Raw genomic sequence first — 20009 nt, forward strand, 5'->3', positions numbered from 1 at the left:
CACTGAAGTCCTTTCCAACCTGATTGGTTACTAACTGCCTTTCAGGACATATGTGGCCAGGAAGTACAGGGAGGAAGGAAACATCCTGCTTCAGTGTCTACTTTGAGTCGGGTATTGTGTTATGCATTTCATAGCTGTTAATTCACTCAGTCTTCCCCACAAGCTTTCCATATAGGTATTATACTCAGTCTGCCTCAGGAGTTCACAAAGGTTAGGTAGCAGGCTCCAAGCCATGCAGGTAATAGGCAGCACAACTAACACTGTATTACATCATCTCATTTCCAGATGAGTGGGCAGAAGAGGATAACATGCTTGTTCCCCAAGCTCTCCCCAGTGTGGGTAACCCCTTGCACTGCTCAGTGAGTCTTCAGAGCAAGTAACCCCCATGATCCTCCTGGCCTACCAGCTAGGGGTGCAGCTGCAGGGGAGGCAGGGACATTCCTACTAGGAGAAAGGCATTTTGTTTGGCACCTTGTTACCAAGGCTCCAGAGCTGCAGAGCTGTGCATAGCAGGCAGATTCTCGTTGAACAATGAGGCCAAACCACTCCCCACATTCCCAGTTTAATAGTTCACCCTGGAAGAAGAGACACAGGATTCAGCTTGGAGACAAGCTTGGACCATGACGATAGGAACTGGTTTGTGAAGGAAGACGCTGGGACAAAGGGATCTAGGGAGTCAACAAACCTGAATCTCAAGTAGTTTGTGCTGCTGACAGTCAGCAATACAATTTTTTAAAACAATTTTTTTAAAGCAGTTTTAAATTCCCAGCAAAATTGAATGAAAAGTATAGCGAGATGTTCCTCTACATAGCAAGATTCTTTGATGTTCTTGGGCGAAAGGACATTTCCATCAGGATCCAACCGATTTCTGGTGCCTCACGGAGCATGAGCCAGCATCCCCTTGAGAGAGGGGCTGTGTGCTGAAGGCAAACTTCAGAGATGTCATCCTATCCCCATGTCTCTGTCTTTCTAAAGATGAACCCTGCTCCTGTCCTGCTGTTACTACTCAGATTAAATGCATTCCCCGTGTTCATATTTTGTCCATAACTGTACATTTCTGCATCCTAAAAAGTTGTGGCCGTGGAGATGAAAGACTGACCCATCAGCTGTGGCCTGCCTGAGGGAGCCTGGCCAGTGTGGCTCAGTGGTTGAGCATTGACCCGTGTATCTTCCTACTCTGGTATCTCCCATGGCTACCAGTTAGCCACAGAATTGCCCAGCCTTCACAGTCTGGTTGCTTGCCGGCCTCTTTACCCATTCCCTATAGCCCACACTGCATCACCCATTCTGGACACATCAGATTCCTCCTTCCTTGACTAGATTCCACCCTTCCCTGCTTCCAATCCTCTTTTAGGTTTCATCTTTTGGAAATCCAACCCCCCTCCCGACCCCCCCATACACACACCACCAATTTGAATCTTCATCTTCCCTCCATGTACAGCTTCAGTGGTGTAAGATGATAATGCAAAACTGACTTCAGCAAACTCCACTACAAGACAACCAGTGACCAAAGCAGTTGGATAGTGGGGGTAAATTGGGTGGATTTACATTCACTTCTAGCTCAGAGGGGGGGTAGGATCTCTGCAGAGATCTGTGGAATCAACCTGCTTTTCTGAGGTGCGGCTTCTTCCTGCTGCCAGTACTTGCACTGCGCTTAGGAGAAACTGGGCAACAACAGCTGAGTCACACAGGCTGCCAGGGGCCAGCTAAAGGCAGAGCTGGGTTTCTCGGCACATCTCCCACTTCCCCTTGTGGCAGACTTCTGTGGCTGTGCTGGGATTCAGACCTATCTGTGCTCCACAGTGAGATACTTCAATTCATTCGTGATTTATTCACTCACGCCAGTGTTCCTCTCACCTTGGCCCCAATCCCTCAATTCTTCCCCTCACCTATGATCACAGTAACAAAACAATCCTAAAATGGGACTGCTGCATTTGAATTTAACACCTCCTGTCATACCCTCTGCATGCTTTCAGTTACCTCCTGAAGCAGTCCCCCTCACCTGCAAACCCTGCCCCAGCACACACCTTGTCAGGTTGCAGCAAGCCCTGGTACCTAGAGCAATTTATTTGCTTGCCCTCACAAAGACTTGGTTGGCCAAGCAGTCCTATCTTTAACCTCCAGCAGAAAACTCAAGTGGGTAACCAGAAAGCAGGAGCCAGGTCCCATCAGTACCTGTGACTGAATCCAGCATGTGGGCCCACCCCTCTCATCTAGGCTTAGTCAAGTCTTGCAGAATGGGCTCTACTGAGATTCAAACACATTAGCTATTTGTTAGATGAACTCATTCTTGGAACCTAGCAGATATTCAAAGTCTGGTTGATTCAAAGGGAACCCGGCTGGTGTGGCTCAGTGGTTGAGCATCGACCCGTGTACCAAAAGGTCGCTGGTTCGAATCCCGGTCAGGGCACATGCCCGGTTGCGGGCTCCATCCCCAGTGGGGAGCATGCAGGAGACAGCCGACCAGTGTTTCTCATCGATGTTTTCATCCTTTTCCCTTCTTCTCTAAAAAATCAATAAAAACATGTAAGAAAGGGAAAGGGAAAAGAGGATGAAGATTTATATTTCACAAAGAGTGCTCTGTGAACTTCAAATTTTCAGAACAAACTCTGGGCATGTCAAGTCTGTGCATAGGGCCCAAAGTCTGAGCTCCATTCCAAGCCATGGCAGAGACCAGCCAAGGGCAGTGGCAGCTCCTGGTTCCACACTTTCCTGGGCAGACCCAGCAGAAGCTTCAACTCCTGCCATCGGTGTCATTGCTAGTTGATCTCTGCTCAGTTCCTGACAGCTGACTTTGGGGTCTGAGCTGTTGATGTGGTTCCAAAAAGTATTACTCATCAGAAGTCAAGTCCACTGGCCTCATAGGACACCTTTGCATCTGGGATCTAAGCATCTTCACGTTGTCTTTATTCCCTTCAGGGTTTATATCTTCGGGGTCGCGCTGTGGAGAAAAGACACAAAAGGTTCCTTGGTGGAACAGACCCTTCTTAGTTCCTACAGTCCCCCAACAACAGCTCCAATCCTGGTTCTATGGCCCAGGTATACACAAGGACTGACAGGTAGTAGGGTCAGTAACCAGGCCTGTGTTTCCAGGACCTACCAGGACAAGCATAATTTTAAATAAAGGAATTAATGCACAGCCACCCTGAACAGACCAGCCCCACCCTCTTTTTCCCTGTAGTCACCAAGTCCTTCTCTAGTGAGACTGAGTAATATTCTCTTTTTGTTGTTGTTAATCTTCTCCCAAGAGTATTTTTCCATTGAGAGAGTGGAAGGGAGGGGGAAAGACAGAAAGAGAGAAACCTCATGTGAGGGAGACATATCAATTGGTTGCCTCCCACACTCACCCCGACCAGGACTGAGGATCAAGCCTACAACCGAGGTATGTGCCCTTGACCGGAATTGAACCCAGGACCCTTCAGTCTGAGGGCTGATGTTCTATGCACTGAGCCAAACTGGTTAGGGCTGAGTCATATTCTCTTTATCCTAAGAATGCCCACATCCACGCCTAATTCATTCCTGGAAAATACCAAGCAAACACAACCCATTCTTTATGGGCCAGGTGAGTACCTCCTGTTCCAGGAAGTCTACCCTGACTGCTTATGCCCATTGAGCTCTCACCCCCTTCTCTGTTAGCACTGCCTATGCCACTCATTTGCAGCGGAGCATGGACAGCCCTGCCCTCTCTCTGGGCGTCTCCCTTGTCCTCAGGTAGATGATGAGCTCCTTCAGAGCAGGGCACTGGCTGTCCTTCCTCCCCACCCATGGTATTTCCTCTAAACTCGAGATCCGTAGACTTGCCAAAAACAAACACTTAAAACCTAACTCATAGTCACAAACCCATTAATATTTCATTGCTGTCAGACCAGTATGGAAAATGGCAATTTGCAGGGGTAGGAAAGGTTAAAAAAGAGGTGGGCACACAGAACTGGTGAAGCTATTTGCAGTCTTCCTATTGCTCTGATATGGTGGCTAAGAGAGGGAACTTTGCATGTGGACCAAGAGAAGGGAACCCTTAGTGTTTACAGCCACGAAGGCAAGTGGGGGGTTGGGCTCAAGTCTTCCTTTTGCCACAAACTCGCTTTCTCCTCTCCGGGCCTTGGTTTCTCCATATGTAAGTTGGGATACTGGATCAGTAATTAGGTAATATAATCTCTTTTCTTTCTGAGTTTCTATGACTGATGATTCTGAGTCATAGGTCATATTTGATCTCTTCATCAAAACACCCAGAAAATAACAAGCAAAGGCCAAGTAGGCTGTATCAGCGGGGGCCAGATTATCTATTTGGGCAAAAAAATACAGTCAGGCATGGACATGCACTCCAAGAAAAATGCTCCACCAGATATTCAAATTTGAGTTGAATCAATCAGTCTAGTTCCTGGAAGTCCGGGATAAGGTTTTCAAGGTTCCCTGAGCCAGATAAGTGTCCACGCTATGCCAGGTATAAAACACAAATTATGGCTTTGTTTTAGAAAGAAAAAAGAGCCTGATTCAATGAGTGAGTTACGAGTTCTACTACTTGATGATTAAAAACAGCATCATGTTAAAAAGACCACCTCATCCCCACGAACCGTGCAGGCCAGGGACTAAGCTGATTTGGTTGGTACAGATCAGCTCCCTGTACCTGTTTGGGGCTGTGCCAGCCACTCCCAGTGCTTACTTTTCATTCACTTGTGGCTGCAGATTTGAGGGGACATGTCTAAGCAAATTCCTTTCTGACTTTATCAAAGATCCCACATAAAAGAGCTTCCCAGCCCCTCAGCCTCTGGGGTCCAGTTGCCCCTTGGTGGAGTCGGGGCCTGTTTCCTGAGGATGGACAGTGTGCCTTTTGATGAATTCTGTTTTCCAGCTGAGGCTCACATTCTAGATGACAGTTCTGAGTGTCCTCACCTGAAGGGCCCAGGGTGCTCAGTTCAAAGGCTGACGCTGGTAACCCACCCTAGACCCTCTCTCTGGGTTGAGAGCTAAGGTTTGGCCCTGATGTTTCAGAACCGCTGCTCCAAGTCTTGCTACACCTGACCAATCCAGCTTCCGGCAGACAGAGTCAGCCTGCCACTTTGATCAAGTGAACTCTTTGAAGTGGGTTAGGCCGTCAAAAACATTTTAAGTCTCTTCTGATTCCCCAGAATAATGTGTTTTAATACTTCATTTTAAGGAATAAAAACATTGCTGGAATCCAGACATAAAGAGAATTTGAGCAAAAGATGGCCTAATGTCTTATCAGAAACAATCCTGGGAGACAACAGGCACAGGTAGTTGTCAAAAAACGTGCTCATTCGTCCCTTGGAGGCAGGGAGGCATGGAGACAGCAGCCAGCTGATCAAGGTCTCCGGATGACAATGTTTATCTCAACTAGTATAGCTACTCCCAGCACCACTACCATTAGCAACCTGGGGTTATTCTGCTTGTTTATACACCTCTTTTCCAAGCCACGTTTCTTCCTCGGGTTACACATCTTCTCTGAGTCCCTATTAGATGGTTTGGACAAAGCGGAAAGAACTCTGAACTGAGAGAACCCGGAAAATCCCCTGATCCTATAAGACTCGCCTCTCATTTTCACATTCTTTTTTTTCCCCTAAAGGAATCTGGCATGGTCCCAGCCATCCAAGGGGCAGGGGGTGGGGGTGGGGGGGTGGGGGGGGAGGGTTGCCTAACAAAAACAGGAACTGAAGTCAAGCCACAGGAAGTCCCTCCTGGAATAGAGAGAGAGCATAACTGTCCATACCTGCTTCCAGCTTAGGGCCTCCCAACACTTGTGCTGCAGAATAAAAAGAGACGTAGGAAAGTCTGATAGATTCCGCCCCCGTTACAGAGCAAAGCAGGCCTCGGCACCTGCCCCGACTGCTCAGCGAGCCAGGAGGCAGGCCCTCGGATGCTCTGAGCGCAAAGGGAGAGCTGACTTCAGCGAGCAGGAAGGCAGCAGCTACTAGCAGCTACAACTGAGTTAAATGATCAATAGGATAATTGTGATAATTATGAAGGGCTGCAGGTCCTGGGAAAAATTATAACCCATACAGATGTTTAAATTACTATTATTAGAAATGATTATTACCAGGTGTAATAATGATAATAAATCTTCCATTTATTAACCACATGATGGAGATGAGTCAACTCAAAACCACAAAACGAAGAAAGAGAGATGCAAATAAAATCCCCACCTTGAAAATATGGGATATTTGCTACCAGCCAAGATTCATTTTTAATCAGCCTTTACTGCACGGTTGGTTCCACCCCAAGCCTCAAATATGTCTGAGTCAGTTGAAGGGCGGCTTCTCGGCCTGCTCTTGTCCTCCGGCCCGGCATGCAGTGCCTGGGAGACGTGTCCTGACAGAGCTACGAATCTACAAATGTCAGTTATACTGATCCGTGAATGTCCATTAAGTGGAACAGCTGCCAATCTGAGCAGTCCACAGAATTTGGCATTGTTGTCACATTAAAACCACGTTCCTACTGTTCAATTATTTTACATTTCCATTTTAAACAACTTTTTAATTATAAGACTTTTTAGTCTTACACTAAAGAATAACCTCATAAAGAATAACCTCATAAACACCTATGGACACATCCTGTCTTATTTGCTCTAGCTCCTCAATTTTTTTATTGGCTGAAGTATGTTATTATTATTATTTTTTTATTTTATTGATTTTTTATAGAGAGAAAGAGAGAGGGATAGAGAGTTAGAAACATCAATGAGAGAGAAATATCGATCAGCTGCCTCCTGCACACCCCCCACCGGGGATGTGCCCGCAACAAAGGTACATGCCCCTGACCGGAATTGAACCCGGGACCCTTGAGTCCGCAGGCCGACGCTCTATCCACTGAGCCAAACTGGTTTCGGCTATTGGCTGAAGTATTTTAAAGTAACTAATTTCATCTGTAAATACTTCAATATGTATCTCACTGATAAGGACATTTAAAGAAATTCTAAGCACAATATCATTATTATACCTAACAAAATTAGTAATAATTCCATAGCATTCATATTTTAATGACATCCTGATGGGGGTTATAAACAGAAAAAAAATTAATTGGAGAAGACACAACATTACTAAAAATGATGGTTACAGACACACTGCAAAAGACAGATATGTTGATGACAACATCGGGGTTCAAAAAGTTAAATAACTTTTACAAATAAATACAGATGTTCATGCAAAATATAAATGATAATCTATGGTTACTGTAGTGAGTGAGTGTTTTGTTTGTTTAAAAAATTACTAAATGCAATGTGATATGCTGGATTGTATCCTGGAACAGAATAAGAATATGGATGGAAAACTAGTGAAATCTAAATAAAACCTGTAGTATAGTTAATAGTAATGTACTGATGTCAATTTCTTAGTTTTGATAAATGTAGCATGGTTTTTGTAAGATGTTAACATTAGAGGAAACTGGTCAAAATATACAGGGACTCTCTGTACTACCTCTGCAACTTTTCTGTAAATGTAAAGTTATTCCAAAATAAAAGTTTACTTAAAGCCGAGCAAACAAACAAGCAAACAAATAAAGGAGCTTAAGAGTCCCCCCAACTGGGTTGAAATGAAACCTTTACACTTCTTTCCAAATCTTCAGCATCACGGGTAATCTAAAATTTAAGAACAGCGCCCTCTAGTGGAGATAGTAGCAGAATTTCTTTAAAAATTTAAATCAATGATGAGAATGTGCCTGAGTACAATTAACCCAAATCTTTGCAACCGAGGTCTCCCCCCGAGCCCCCAAAATAAAAATAAATAACATTTTATAGTCGTTTCCATATTTCAAGAGCAAAATATGTTCATTTTTGTATAAGATTTTTTTCAAAAAAACAAACTAAAGATCATCCATAGTTCTATTTTTACAAGAGTCTCTATGAAGGTATTTAATAGCCCTTATACACACACACACTCCAAATTGTGCAAATGGCTGTTCTACTTTAAAATGTAATTAATATCTCCACATGTCTTTAAAGAGGACCATCACGTTTGTGACCCACAGCTTATATAGTACTTCAATTCACCCCATTTCTAAAAAACACATTTTGTCATATGCTTCTGAAACCAAGAGGCATGCTGTAGCCCTTGTCCACAGGACATGTGGTAACTTTTCCTTTGTTCCTGAAGACTGAGGTATGTCTTAGTCATTGGAAAATGGTCAATTTCCAGGCTTACATTTTAGACTATGGGAGCTGGATTGGTCAGGTGTAGCAAGACCAACTCCCACCTCCTACCTTTGGGGAGCAGTGACTTCCCAACATGGGAGAGGTGAGATGTTGCTGCACTCAGGATAGATTATAAAGGTTTTTTGTTTCTTCTGATTACAAAAAACCAGAGATGCACCAGCTACAGTTCTCTCAATCTGTTTAAGCAGATTTCTGCTGGAAGCTAATTCCAGCATGTCATAGATGCAAGAAGTTTCATCAAAAGGTTGATGGAACCTTGAGGACAGCCTGCTGGAAATGGCTAAGGGAATTCCCCCACACCTAAAGATTTGCATAGATGATTGCTTGCTGCCAGACAGCTGAGGGCATTTTAATCTACATGTTATTGCCTCCTACTGGCCAAACACATGAACAGCTGTAGGCAGTTCCCCAATCTGACGATGGATTCTGTATACTAAACCTTGGCCTTTGATATGTAACTCTACCTTGCCTTAGGACAATCTACACCAATAAAAGAGTAAGATGCAAATTGACTGTACCTTCGTGATGCCCACCAGCCAATCAGGAGTGGGTATGCAAATTAACCCAACAAATATGCTGGGTTAATTTGCATACACAGGCACCGCCCCAGCCGCTCCAGGCCTCTGGGCAGCGTGGGAAGGCGGAAAGGTGGCTCTGGGCCGGAGCGAAGGCGGTGCTGACAGCCAAGGGAAGGAAGGCCCGTTCTTACACGAATCTTCGTGCATTGGGCCTCTAGTTTGTGTTAATAAAGAGCAAGGGGTCCTGAGACAAAAGGATTTGGTTTCTTTAGCTAAGTCTTCTCTGGCTCCCCAAAATACCTTCCAAAATTATGTTTCATCTCTGGACTCTTTCATAATTTACCTCAGCCCTTTCTCCAGATTCCTGAACCCTTCAAGATGCTGGATTAAGACCCCCGGCAGATTTCCTTTTGATCTGGTACTTTACAGACTTTTAAACATTCCACCGTATGTCTCAAAATCTCATCCTTTCTATTTCTTTTTTAAAAACCTGCACAATATTTATAGCTTGTTAATTAAGGAGTCCTTTGACACTCTGAATCAAGCACTGTGTTTCACCCCAAACACTTTCTTTCCTCCTCTCTAATGGCACAAACTTCCCACACTGCTCTTCCTTCCCAGGCTGCTGTGGGGAAAACGGGATGTGAGATGAGAAAATGCCTCACACGCCGTGAGGTGCTGTGTGAAAGGCCCATCGTGACCTGGGTCAGCGAGAGGGAAGTTCTGACCCACAGCGGGGTGGTTTCCTTTATAAAGATGACACACAGTTTCACTTCAGGGACATCTGAAGGGGGGGACAAAAGGGCCAAGACGGAGAAGCCACGTGTAATAAAATGGAGGGCAGCAGGGGTCGGGAGCAGCACCTCCAACATCAGTCACAGGGAGATGCAAAGACTGCTTCAGGCCAAACCCCGGGACCACCCGCGGGAAAGGCCTTGGCTCCTGTTCCTAATTTCTTAAACGAATTTTCCCCAGTTTTATTAAGATACAGTTGATCTATCACATTGTATGTTCCTAAATTTTTGGAGGAAATTTTGCTGCTCAAATGCTGCTCAGAAGAACTGAAGAAGAGGTCTAGGGAAGGGGCCAGAAATGCGAACAATCAAGTTTGATTCAGGAGCAGGATTGCCAGAGGAAACACAGGGTGCTCAGTGAAATCTGAATTTCAGATAACAAATAATGCTTCAGTGTGGGTAAGCTCCTCTAAGATTCAAATTGCATGGGATGTCCTGTGTTTTTTTGCCAGTTAAATCTAGCAACCTTACTCTGGAGTGCAGGGAAGGCTTCCTGGAGGAGGCAGGATTTAGCCAGTGCCTTGAAGGGCAGGAGGAGAGGACTGAAATAAGCAAAGAAACCCAGAGAAAAAAAAGCTGGCCAGATGTGAGAGTAAAACCTGGAGACCTGGCCCAGGGCCAGAGGACTCGGTGCCCTGGAGGTCAGGCTAAAGGGTCAGACTTAAACATAAGCAGTCAGGAGCCACAGAAGCCTTAGAGCAGGGAGCCCGTGGGGCTGAGTGTTGGGAAGCTCCTGGGTAGGACAGCAATGAAAGGAGAGATGGAGGTGGGATCTCAGTCAGGAGCACCTGCGTTGGTTCAAGTGGAAGGAGACCGAGGGGGCAGAGGTATCCCAGGCGGCACCCAGGCAGACCCAGCAGCCTGAGCTGCTGTGCTAACAAGGACATTAGCAAGCTTGGTGGGTGGTTGATCCTTTCGTTTGCTTGATGGAAGTCTATCTACAGCTAAGAATTGACTCAGTGTAACTAACCTCCTCCCACCGCTCTCAACCACACACTTCGACACTTAGGGTCACGTTGCTAAGTGGGACCTTAAAGATCCCACTTAGCAACTTAGTTCAAAGCTGGGGTTTCACGATGAGCATTTATGGGGCCACTGGTCTCCTATGTCAAAGCTCCTTTACATTTGGACCTGGGTGGAGCCTCACCACCTCCCTGAACTCACTGTCTCCGCGCTCAGAACAGGTCTGGATAAATGAGTGGGTGTTGTCCATTCCATGGCTGAAAGGGGTGGAGTGAGTAGCAAAGTTTCCCCTGCACGACAGCAGGGGAAACTTTGGGAGTCTTGCAAAGCCCCGCCAGCACCCCCATTTGACCCTCACAGTCACTCTAACATAGGCAGGGAAGGTCTCGCGGTTCCCACGTACAGAGGGAGAAGTGAAAACTCAAGAAGTCCAGGGCAAGGCTGCCTGGAAGGGCAGCGAGAGCCTGTGTCCCCCCCACTCCTGATCAGCCCTCTTTCTCCGGCAGTCCTTTCCTTGGGGGGAGGGGGCCAGTGGAGCATCTTTCCTCACCCCCAGGGGAGCCAGCTGGCTGCCCCACACATTTCAGGATGTGCTGACTTTCACTCTGTCGTGGCAGGCGATGCCACCTTCCCGGGGAGGAAACAGACGAGTGGAGAAACCACATCTTCCACGTCGCTTTTTGCCTTTGGTACCTATTGGAATGTTCTGGCCTCTTCTTACTTGTGTGTATTTTCTCTAACATGAGCACTTTTGTAGTACGTGTGTGTGTATATGTTTTTGTGTTTGTTTATTTTTAAAGGAATGATTTGACTTTAAGAATGACAAATGTCCAGCCTTGGCCAGTGTGGCTCAGTTGGTTCGTAACCAAAAGGTCACTGGTTCGATTCCTGGTTTCGGCACAGGCCTGGGTTGCGGGTTTGATCCCCTGTCGGGGTAAGTGCAGGAGGCAACCGATCTATGTTCTCTCTCACAGAAATGTCTCTCTCTCTCTCTCTCTCTCTCTCTCTCTCTCTCTCTCTCTCTCCCTCCCTCCCTCTCTCTCTCTCCTCTCTCTCTTCCTGTCTCTCCCTTCCTCTCTATCTAAAATCATTAAAAAAAAAAAAGGCATTTAAAAAAGAATGACAAATGTCCAAAGGAGTCTGTCCTGGCCTCTGGCGCTGGAAATAGAGTTTGGAGAGGGAACAAGCAGTCCCGGTTGTCAAGAGCTTAAGGCACAGATAGCAAGACACACAGGCCTGGGACTTGACCCCTTTCAGACAGAGCAATCTGGTGTCTGGCTTCATCTCCCCCGCCGCCCCCCCCCCCCCCCATACACACACACCCCACAACCACAAAAGCTCCAGGCAGACTTTGTTCCAATGACAGAAACAACGTCCTTGCTGAATTCCTACAAAGCTTCCCAGGTCTATGACATTACTAGGAAGCAGAGAAGGAAAAAAAGGACTAAATGCACTTTTGTCACAACGTTGGACTTAATCCTTTCTTGCACCCCAGAGACTAAAGAAGAAAAGAAAAGAAAGCCTTTAAAAGGCAGAGGAACCGTTTCAATGCCGGAAGAAAGTCAACCCTGTGAACAAAACAGGTGTGGGCGACTCTGGAAAGTGAGGTGGCCACTCCTGAAAGCCCCGCTCCCTCTGGGCCTCGGCTCCCACCTAGTCCACGGGCGGGTGCAGTCACCCTTTCTCAACGTCTGCTCAGTACGCTCTCCGGATGGCTATGCCAGGAGCCGGGCTGCCCTGTGAGTGAGTGAGTGAGCAAATGAATGAGTGGATCCAGTCTCTGTGGAGCGTACCACCTCCTGTGGCGATGTCTGAAAACACACAGCCCCAAGCAGGTGGCCGGAGGCTCCAATGCCATTCCTCGGATGCCTTGCCCAGCCCAGCCAGTGGACCCTTGGGGAAAGCTGAAAATACTCAAGTTCTCAGTCCAGGCAAGCCCCCACAGCCTGCTCGGTCTCTGTCTCAGCCCTTCTCCGGTTCTGCCATCAAAGGAATTACTTGCAAATCCCAATGTTTTGTCCTGTGGATTGGATAGGGCACTCCTGGGGGACCCGGGCAGAGCACAGGTAAGTGGAAAGAGTCCTGGGAGAATCCGCAGGTCTATGGCTCTGAGTCTTTCGGATTTTAGGGTCCACTATGCGTTCAACAAATTTGAGGGGCCTACTTAGGATGGCTAGTGGATTGTTTTACCAAATAAGACCATTAAAACCAAACCAAAACACTCAACACCAACTACCACATATTTGATCATCATTTCATAAAAGGGCATTTTAACACCAAAACGGAACACAACCCCGGAATGAAGGGCAGTCCTCCCCCTGCTGACAGCTCACGTCCACTACACCGTCCTTGTTCTCATTTTCCAGACACAGGCCCGGAGCTGTGGGACTGAGGGACAGGACAGCCCAGACCTGAGGGCTATACCCGTCAGTGGTATCCAAAATGTGATGTTTTGTTCACAGATCCCCAAATCAAAGTGAGGTACAGTTTATGAAAGTGCCAAGCTTATACGATCCCAAGTATGACCCTGAGAGCACTATAGGGCAGCTGGTGTTCCCGGGGTGCAGGTAGGGGGGGAGGGGGAAGGGGGGGAGGGGACGCTTCCATGGTCACATGGGTTTGGGAAACACTGAGACTCTTTCAAAGTTTATATATTATTCACGCATTTATTTGTGTAACTGCATGTGCACGTGATTCTCCGAGACCACGCTGCACTATGCAGTGTTTCGCTGGGGAACCTGACCATGGAACCCCTTCTCGGCGCTGGCAGTGGGAACTCCTCGGGCAGGAGGCAGCGGGCTCATTCGTTATTCAGCAGGCGGGCGGGCGGTGAGCAAGGGCGGATTGGCAAGCGGCAGCGCAAGCACCCAGGGCCCCGCAGGGTCAGGGAGGAGGACGCCCAGGCACCGGCGGGCAGGCAACAGCGGGTACCTCAAGGTCGGAGTTGATGGAGGGGACCTCGGAGGAGCTGCTGGAAGACACGCGGGCCCGGATGACCCGAATCGGAGGGTACGAGGGGGGCTCCTGCAGGGGCACGTCTCCCATGTTCATCTGTCCGTCGCCCGGCAGCCTGGTGGCGCTGCAGCCTGCCTGCAAGGTGTGTGGGGAAGGGCGGGCAGAGACACTTAGTTTACTTTATGCTTTAATTGGCAAAGCACTCACGTGCTCTAGTATTCCAAAGGTAGGAAAGGGTGTGGGTGCAAGCCTGCCTCCACCCTCACGCCCCAGCTGTCGTTCTCCCCAGAGGGGTTCGTTCACCCTCCCAGATAGTCTAACGCACAATCAAATGCATGTCCGCATTTCTCCTTACTGCCGCAAACGCAGCACGCTCTACACTCTCTTACCCACCTTGGTTTTTTTCACTTGATGTCTCAGATAGAACTGTATCAGAAAAAAATTTTTTGGTACATTGTATAGGTGTTCACAGTCTATTTAACCAGTCCCCTACTGATGGATGTTGAAGGTATTTCCAGTCTCTTGCTTTGACAATCAACACTGACAGCAGTAAATTACATTGTACATTAAAAATTTCAGGCTAGGGCTGGGGGGCAGGGGCAGGCTGAGAGAGGACAATGCGGGGAAAGGGGGACATATGCAATGCTTTCAACAATAAAGAATTAAAAAAATTTTTTTCAGGCCCTGCAGGTGTGGCTCAGTGGTTAAGCATCGACCTATGAACCAAGAGGTCACAGGTTCGATTCCTGGTCAGGGCACATGCCTGGGTTTCGGGCTCAATCCCCAGTACCGGGCGTGCAGGAGGCAGCCGAATCATGGTTCTCTTTCATCATGGATGTTTCTATCTCTCTCCCTCTCACTTCCTCTCTTAAATCAATAAAAGTATTTAAAAAAAATTTTTTTTCAGGCTATTTTTAAAGGATAAATTCCTAGAAGTGGAATTGTTAGCTCAGAGGGTATGTGCCTTTGTAATTTGGACATCTCTTGCCAACAATGCACTCTATAGAGGCCTTACCGACTCACACTCATCACCAGCCGAAAGGTTTAAGGGAGATACTCTATCTACCATCTATCTTTCTATCTATATTGTATCTATTATCTATGTCAATTCCTATCTATCTACCATCTATCTTTCTATCATTTATCACTTTCTATTTTCTACCTGTGTATCTATCATCTTTCTATTTGTATCCTATCAATCATCTATCGTCCATCTTCCTATCTATATTCTATCAAACATTTGCCTATCTATATCTATGCCTATCTATCTATCTATCTATCTATCTATATTTCAGAAAAGAAATAGAGAAAAGAACTTCTCCCCTCAGGGCTCACAGGGTGGGGGCAGGGGGCTGGGCAAGGGGAGGGCTCCCTCAGACGTGCTTGAAGCTCTGAGGGCTGGGGTTTCAGAGCTGGGCAGGCATTCCGCAGGGGGAACAACCTGCCCTCTGGACCCATATCTTTCACCAACCATGTGACCTTGGCAAGAAATTAGTCCTCCCTGAGCCTCAGTTTCCTAATCTATAAAAGGGAGTGGTAATCCCTGCCTCGCCTCCCTTGAAGTGGTGTCACAGGGCTCAGATGTCAATGTCATGGACACATAAGAGGAAGGGCTACTGGCCTGGACCCCAAGTCACACAGGGCCCCAGCGTGATTGGAGCATGACTCCAGCATAAGTTGCTCACATGTGGTTTCATGTGAGAGTCACTGGACAGGCAGAGAAAGTCCGTAAAGGAGGCAGAGTCAGTGTTCTGGGCGGCCCTGGGCGGGGTGGGGGACGTGGGGGAAACAGAAGCCTCCCGGGCGGGCAACAACCGTAGATTCTATAAAAACCTCCAGGCCTGACCACACCTGAGTCAACAGATAAAATGCAGTTTCAGATATTCCAGTCCTTCGATCCCCATGACCCACGGCCCTTGGCCCCTCAGCTCAGCCCGAACCGGCTGCATCTCTTGGAAAACCTCTCCTTTGGTCCAGTGCTCAGGAGGGACCTGGGAAGATGACTAAGCAGCCAGTGGCTCTTGCTGCCCACTTCCAGATGGCTGACCACACAGGACATATATCAGGACGCATGGCCTCAGGGTACCTAGCTCCAACCTTGCCCACTGGGACCTTCGCATGAAAAAGGAAAACTTGCTAACTCAGCTGGCATGATATGGCAGCACTGAGAGTACATCCTCTTTATAAAAGCACAGGCCCCAGAACCAGACAGGCTTAGTTTAAAACCTCTGTGATTATCTAACTATGGGATTTGGGCAAGTGACTTAAAACTCTCTGTGCCTCAATTTAAAATAATAAATGTATTAATTATTAAATAACAACAATAGAAATAATAGTATCTATCTCATAGGTTATTATGAAAATTTGTGTTAATGATAATTTTTAAAAACAACCACTTATCAAGTGGTTACTTGGTGTCAGCCATTATGCCAACGTATGTAGAGTTGTCAAGGGCACAGACTCGGTAGGGACGAATCTGAATCTTGGTTCTACCACTGACCAACTGTGTGACCTTGAGCAAGTTCCTTAACCTCTCTGTGCCCCATTTTCCTCATCTGTAAAATGAAGATAATACCTCAGGGTTGGCTGTGAGGATGTAGAGTTCATCTGTGTAAAGCACTTAGACCAGTACTCTACTGTGACCAGTACAGGAAGCATCATGGAAGCGTTGGCTGTTAGTATTTGCTCAGAGCCTGGCAAGTATTTAGCCCTCAGTAAAGAGACCATTTTGGGGATGGAGGCCCTAGAGCCCAGTGAGGGGGCTTCCTGCCCAGATGGGCCTGGGGGCTCCACACTCCTTGTCAGGAGCTATCACACAAAGACACCTCTCGCCCTCTGGTGGACACAGAAGGAAGAGGCCAGGTGCAAGTTGCTCAAAAATGTGCTTTGGGAAGAGAACCAAGGAGGAACACATTCTTCTTTCATGGAGTCTGTTCCCCAGCAGGAATCTACCCACGACTCAGGTCCTGGGAGCGTTGAGATAAATGCACTTTTGCACTGCTATTTTTCAGGAGTTCCATGATTTAAAAGTGTCTTGTGCAAAGCTTAGGCCACACGCCTCAGGTTCCCTGGGCTTTCCTAGGGCCTCCCATCCCCCACCCACCCTCCCGCCGGAGGAAGGATTTCACAGCCGAAGTGGGTGCTGAATTGTGAATGCATGCTCCGAATACCCCTGCACTCCACTTACAGCAGACAGGTTATTGGCACCCACTTTCCAAGGAACAAAACCGGGGACTTAAACCTATGTCTCGGGCCCACACTCTCTGATTGCCAGTATGTCCCGTGGGCAGCTCAGTGGGGCAGCTACCACTGAGCTCTGTGTTCCAAGTGCACCTTTACAGAGAGCCTGTGACGGACACACCAGGGTCTAAGCGAACAAGACAGAAGGAGACACAAAGTTCGTATCCCTGAAGGAAACCGATAACACACAAAAGGAAAAGGTCATGGGGAGTGTTTTGCAGAGCATTAAAAAAGGCAGTAAAGGGACAGGACAGAGATGGAGGCTACATCTGAGTGGATATTTGGGGAAGATCTGTGGGGAAAATGACATTTTAACTGAAGATAAAAAAAAACAAGAAAAGGCAGCCACGTGCACAACATAAAGATCAGAAGGAAGAGCATCCAGGCAGAGGAAAGAAGAGAAATCTGTGCCTCCAGAGAAGAGTGAAGAGGAGAAGAGAATAGGAGGCAGTGAGGGAGGGAGCGCTGGGCCGGCAGGGGCTTGGAAGTCTGTGTGAGGGGATTAGATTTCATTCTTTGTGAAATGGGAAGCCAGAGGAGTGTTTTAGACAAAGGAGGAAAAGATGTAATTTACATTTGTAAGAGACCCTTGCAGATGGGGAAGATGGGAAAAAATAGCCGTGGAGAGGAAACGGCTGTGGATCTATTTAAAAAGTAGTATTTATAGATTCGCAAATGGATTGGACAGGCATGGGCGTGCAGTGAGGGGAGGAGGGGGATTTTCAGTTGGACCAAATGCACGCGCGGTGGTGTCCTCTCCTGAGATCAGGAAGATGGGGAGCGGTCTGGGCACGGAAGTCCAGAGTTCTGTGTTGGACACGGGAAGTATGAGATGCCATGTGGTGTTTCCGAATGGGTGGCCGGCAGCCAAAGCTGGGGCGGAGGGAGAGAAAATGGAAGGAGACACGCATGGGGAGATCAGCAAGCGCCGGCGTGTGCCGCTGTGGGACTACGGGACTGGAAGAGGATGGAGAGAGAGAGAGGGTCTGCAGCCTTAAAGTGAAGCTCACCAGGCGGAGCCAGCAGAAGCGACAAGGAAATAATGTCTGTGATGGTGGCAGCAAAGCCAGGACAGTGAGGACCCCAGAAGCTGCAAGAAGCTAGTGGCCAATCTCAATTCGGACAGAAATGACCCCAGGATTTAGCAACTTGGAGGTCACCGGTAACCTTGACAAAAACCGTCTTTGTGGGGTAGTGGGACATGCAGTGGCCTTGTCACCTCTCTCCCCCTTGTCTCTAACCCTCTTCCTCCTGAGGACCCCCACATCCAGGCCAGAACCCTGGGAGGTATCGTGAGCGCTCAGTCTCCCTCACCCCATATCCTCACTCCTCCCAGCGCTCTACCTGCCAACTCTCTCCACTCCATCTCTGCCTCTTCTGCTCCAGCCTTGCTTCAGGCCACACCACCCTTCCTGGACTTTCCACTGTCCCTCACTGGCCACCTTGATTCCAGCCTCCTCTCCCCTAGTCTGTCCTCCAACATTGCCTGAGCGATGGCTCTAAGGTACACATCTGACCCTAAGTCTCTAGTCCTGAAGCCTCATAGACTCCCATCACCTCAGGATGATATTCAGCTTCTGTAGTGTGATGGTGTCCCCACCCTGTCATCTCCTGAATTCCCCCAATTCCCCCACACCAGGCCTTGGAGCGCTCCTTCCTCTCCACCACCCCCTCCCCCCCGCCACACACACATTTTTTTTCTCTCATTCCCCCTTCCTCTTTTTTATGCTCTCCTGCCTCATCCTGCCCATTTTGCAGCTAAAGCGTTACCTCCTGCAGGAAGCCTTCCATGATTACCTCCCACCCTCTGGACACCGGGCTGTGGCCCATGGCCACTCACCTGTTGCACCGGCTCGATGGTCAGCTCCATGTAGTGACTGATGGCTGTCATTGTCCTGAGTGGCTTGCAGTGCGGCAGTGTAATGAGAGGCACCCAATCTGAATTCTTTCAAGTAGAGACAAGGAGACAGAAATGGGAATTCTTAAGTTGGGAGACATTTTCTAAAAACAAGGTCCCATTTTCTTTAAAAAAAAAAAAAAAAGCACCAAAAAGCCCCACCCTAAAGTGTTTTTTGCCCCCTGTTCTTTTATGGCACATCTCACTTTTTGCTTCCTATAAAATGCATCTTATCTCTCTGAGGTCACAGTATGTCAGTGGTTCCCAAACTTTGCTGCACAGTGGAATCACCTGGGCATTTAAAAAAACACAAAACAACTGATGTTTAGCTCTCAACCCCTTGTCCCAGATATTCTGGTTTAATTGGTCTGGATGTGACCTGGAAAGTTTAAAAGCCTCGCAGATGATTCTAAAATATGGCAAAGTCTGGGAACCACGGCAGTAGGTGCTAAACAAATGCTTTTGCAAAGCAGTGGTTCTCGTGCTATAGTGTGCACCCGAAGCACCCAGAGGGCTGATCAAAACACTCTCAGCAGTAGCCCTGGCTGGTTTGGCTCAGTGGATAGAGCATCAGCCTACAGACTGAAGGGTCCTGGGTTCGGTTCCAGTCAAGGGCCCATGAGCGGGTTGCGGGCTCCATTCCCAGTGTGGGGCATGTAGGAGGCAGCCGATGGATGATTCTCTCTCATCATTGATGTTTCTATCTCTCTCTCCCTCTCTCTTCCTTCCTGAAATCAATAAAAAATATCTTAAAACCACAAAACACACTCTCAGCTTAGGATTGGGTAGAGCCAGGTGGAAGCCTAGAATTTGCATTTCTTTTTAAAAAAAAATATATTTTATTGATTTTTTACAGAGAGGAAGAGAGAGGGATAGAGAGTTAGAAACATCGATGGGAGAGAAACATTGATCAGCTGCCTCCTGCACACCCCCTACTGGGGATGTGCCCGCAACCAAGGCACATGCCCTAGACCGGAATCGAACCTGGGACCCTTGAGTACACAGGCCGACGCTCTATCCACTGAGCCAAACCGGTTTTGGCTAGAATTTGCATTTCTAATAAGTTACTTCCCAGATAATGCTGGTCCAGGGACCTCACTTTGAGAACCACTGTGGTTGAGGAATGCTGAAAAGATTGCCAAGTCTCTTCTTCCTCCCCTTACAACAACCAGACACACAGGGCGCTCTTGACTCATTGTAGCTCTGTTTTGGGATAAATTTCCTAACGGTTGCTTGAGTGGAATGAAAATAACTTCCCATTAGAGCAGGGATGGGAAACCCATTTTCTGCCAAGGGTCAGTTGGATAGTTATAACATCATTTGCAGGCCATACAAAATTATCAACTTAAAAGGTAGCCTCCTATATTTGGTCAAACACTTAATTAACTCACCCCTAATGCCTTGGCAGGGCCAGACCAAATGATTTCATGGGCCTCATACGGGCCCTCGGGCCGGACGTTCCCCACCCCTGCCTTAGAGCCTTT

General features: G+C 47.6%; 1 protein-coding gene across 3 annotated transcripts in view; it reads right to left on the minus strand.

Moving 5' to 3' along the window:
• Positions 1-602: 602 nt before the first annotated feature.
• TMEM44 (transmembrane protein 44) overlaps positions 603-20009 on the minus strand; it is a 31013-nt gene continuing 11606 nt past the window's right edge. The window contains exons 7-9 of one of the 3 annotated variants that reach the window (XM_079762474.1): positions 18469-18573; positions 13365-13523; positions 603-2941 (exon numbers count right to left, since the gene is read on the minus strand). In XM_079762474.1, coding sequence (XP_079618600.1) covers positions 2831-2941; positions 13365-13523; positions 18469-18573 — 375 coding nt within the window. In that variant the 3' untranslated portion in view covers positions 603-2830. The remainder of the gene's footprint in view (positions 2942-13364; positions 13524-18468; positions 18574-20009) is intronic. The other 2 variants (XM_079762473.1, XM_079762472.1) reach the window with 2 other exon arrangements.

Source organism: Cnephaeus nilssonii (genome assembly GCF_951640355.1).
Source record: "Cnephaeus nilssonii genome assembly, chromosome: 3".
NCBI classification, from domain to species: domain Eukaryota; kingdom Metazoa; phylum Chordata; class Mammalia; order Chiroptera; family Vespertilionidae; genus Cnephaeus; species Cnephaeus nilssonii.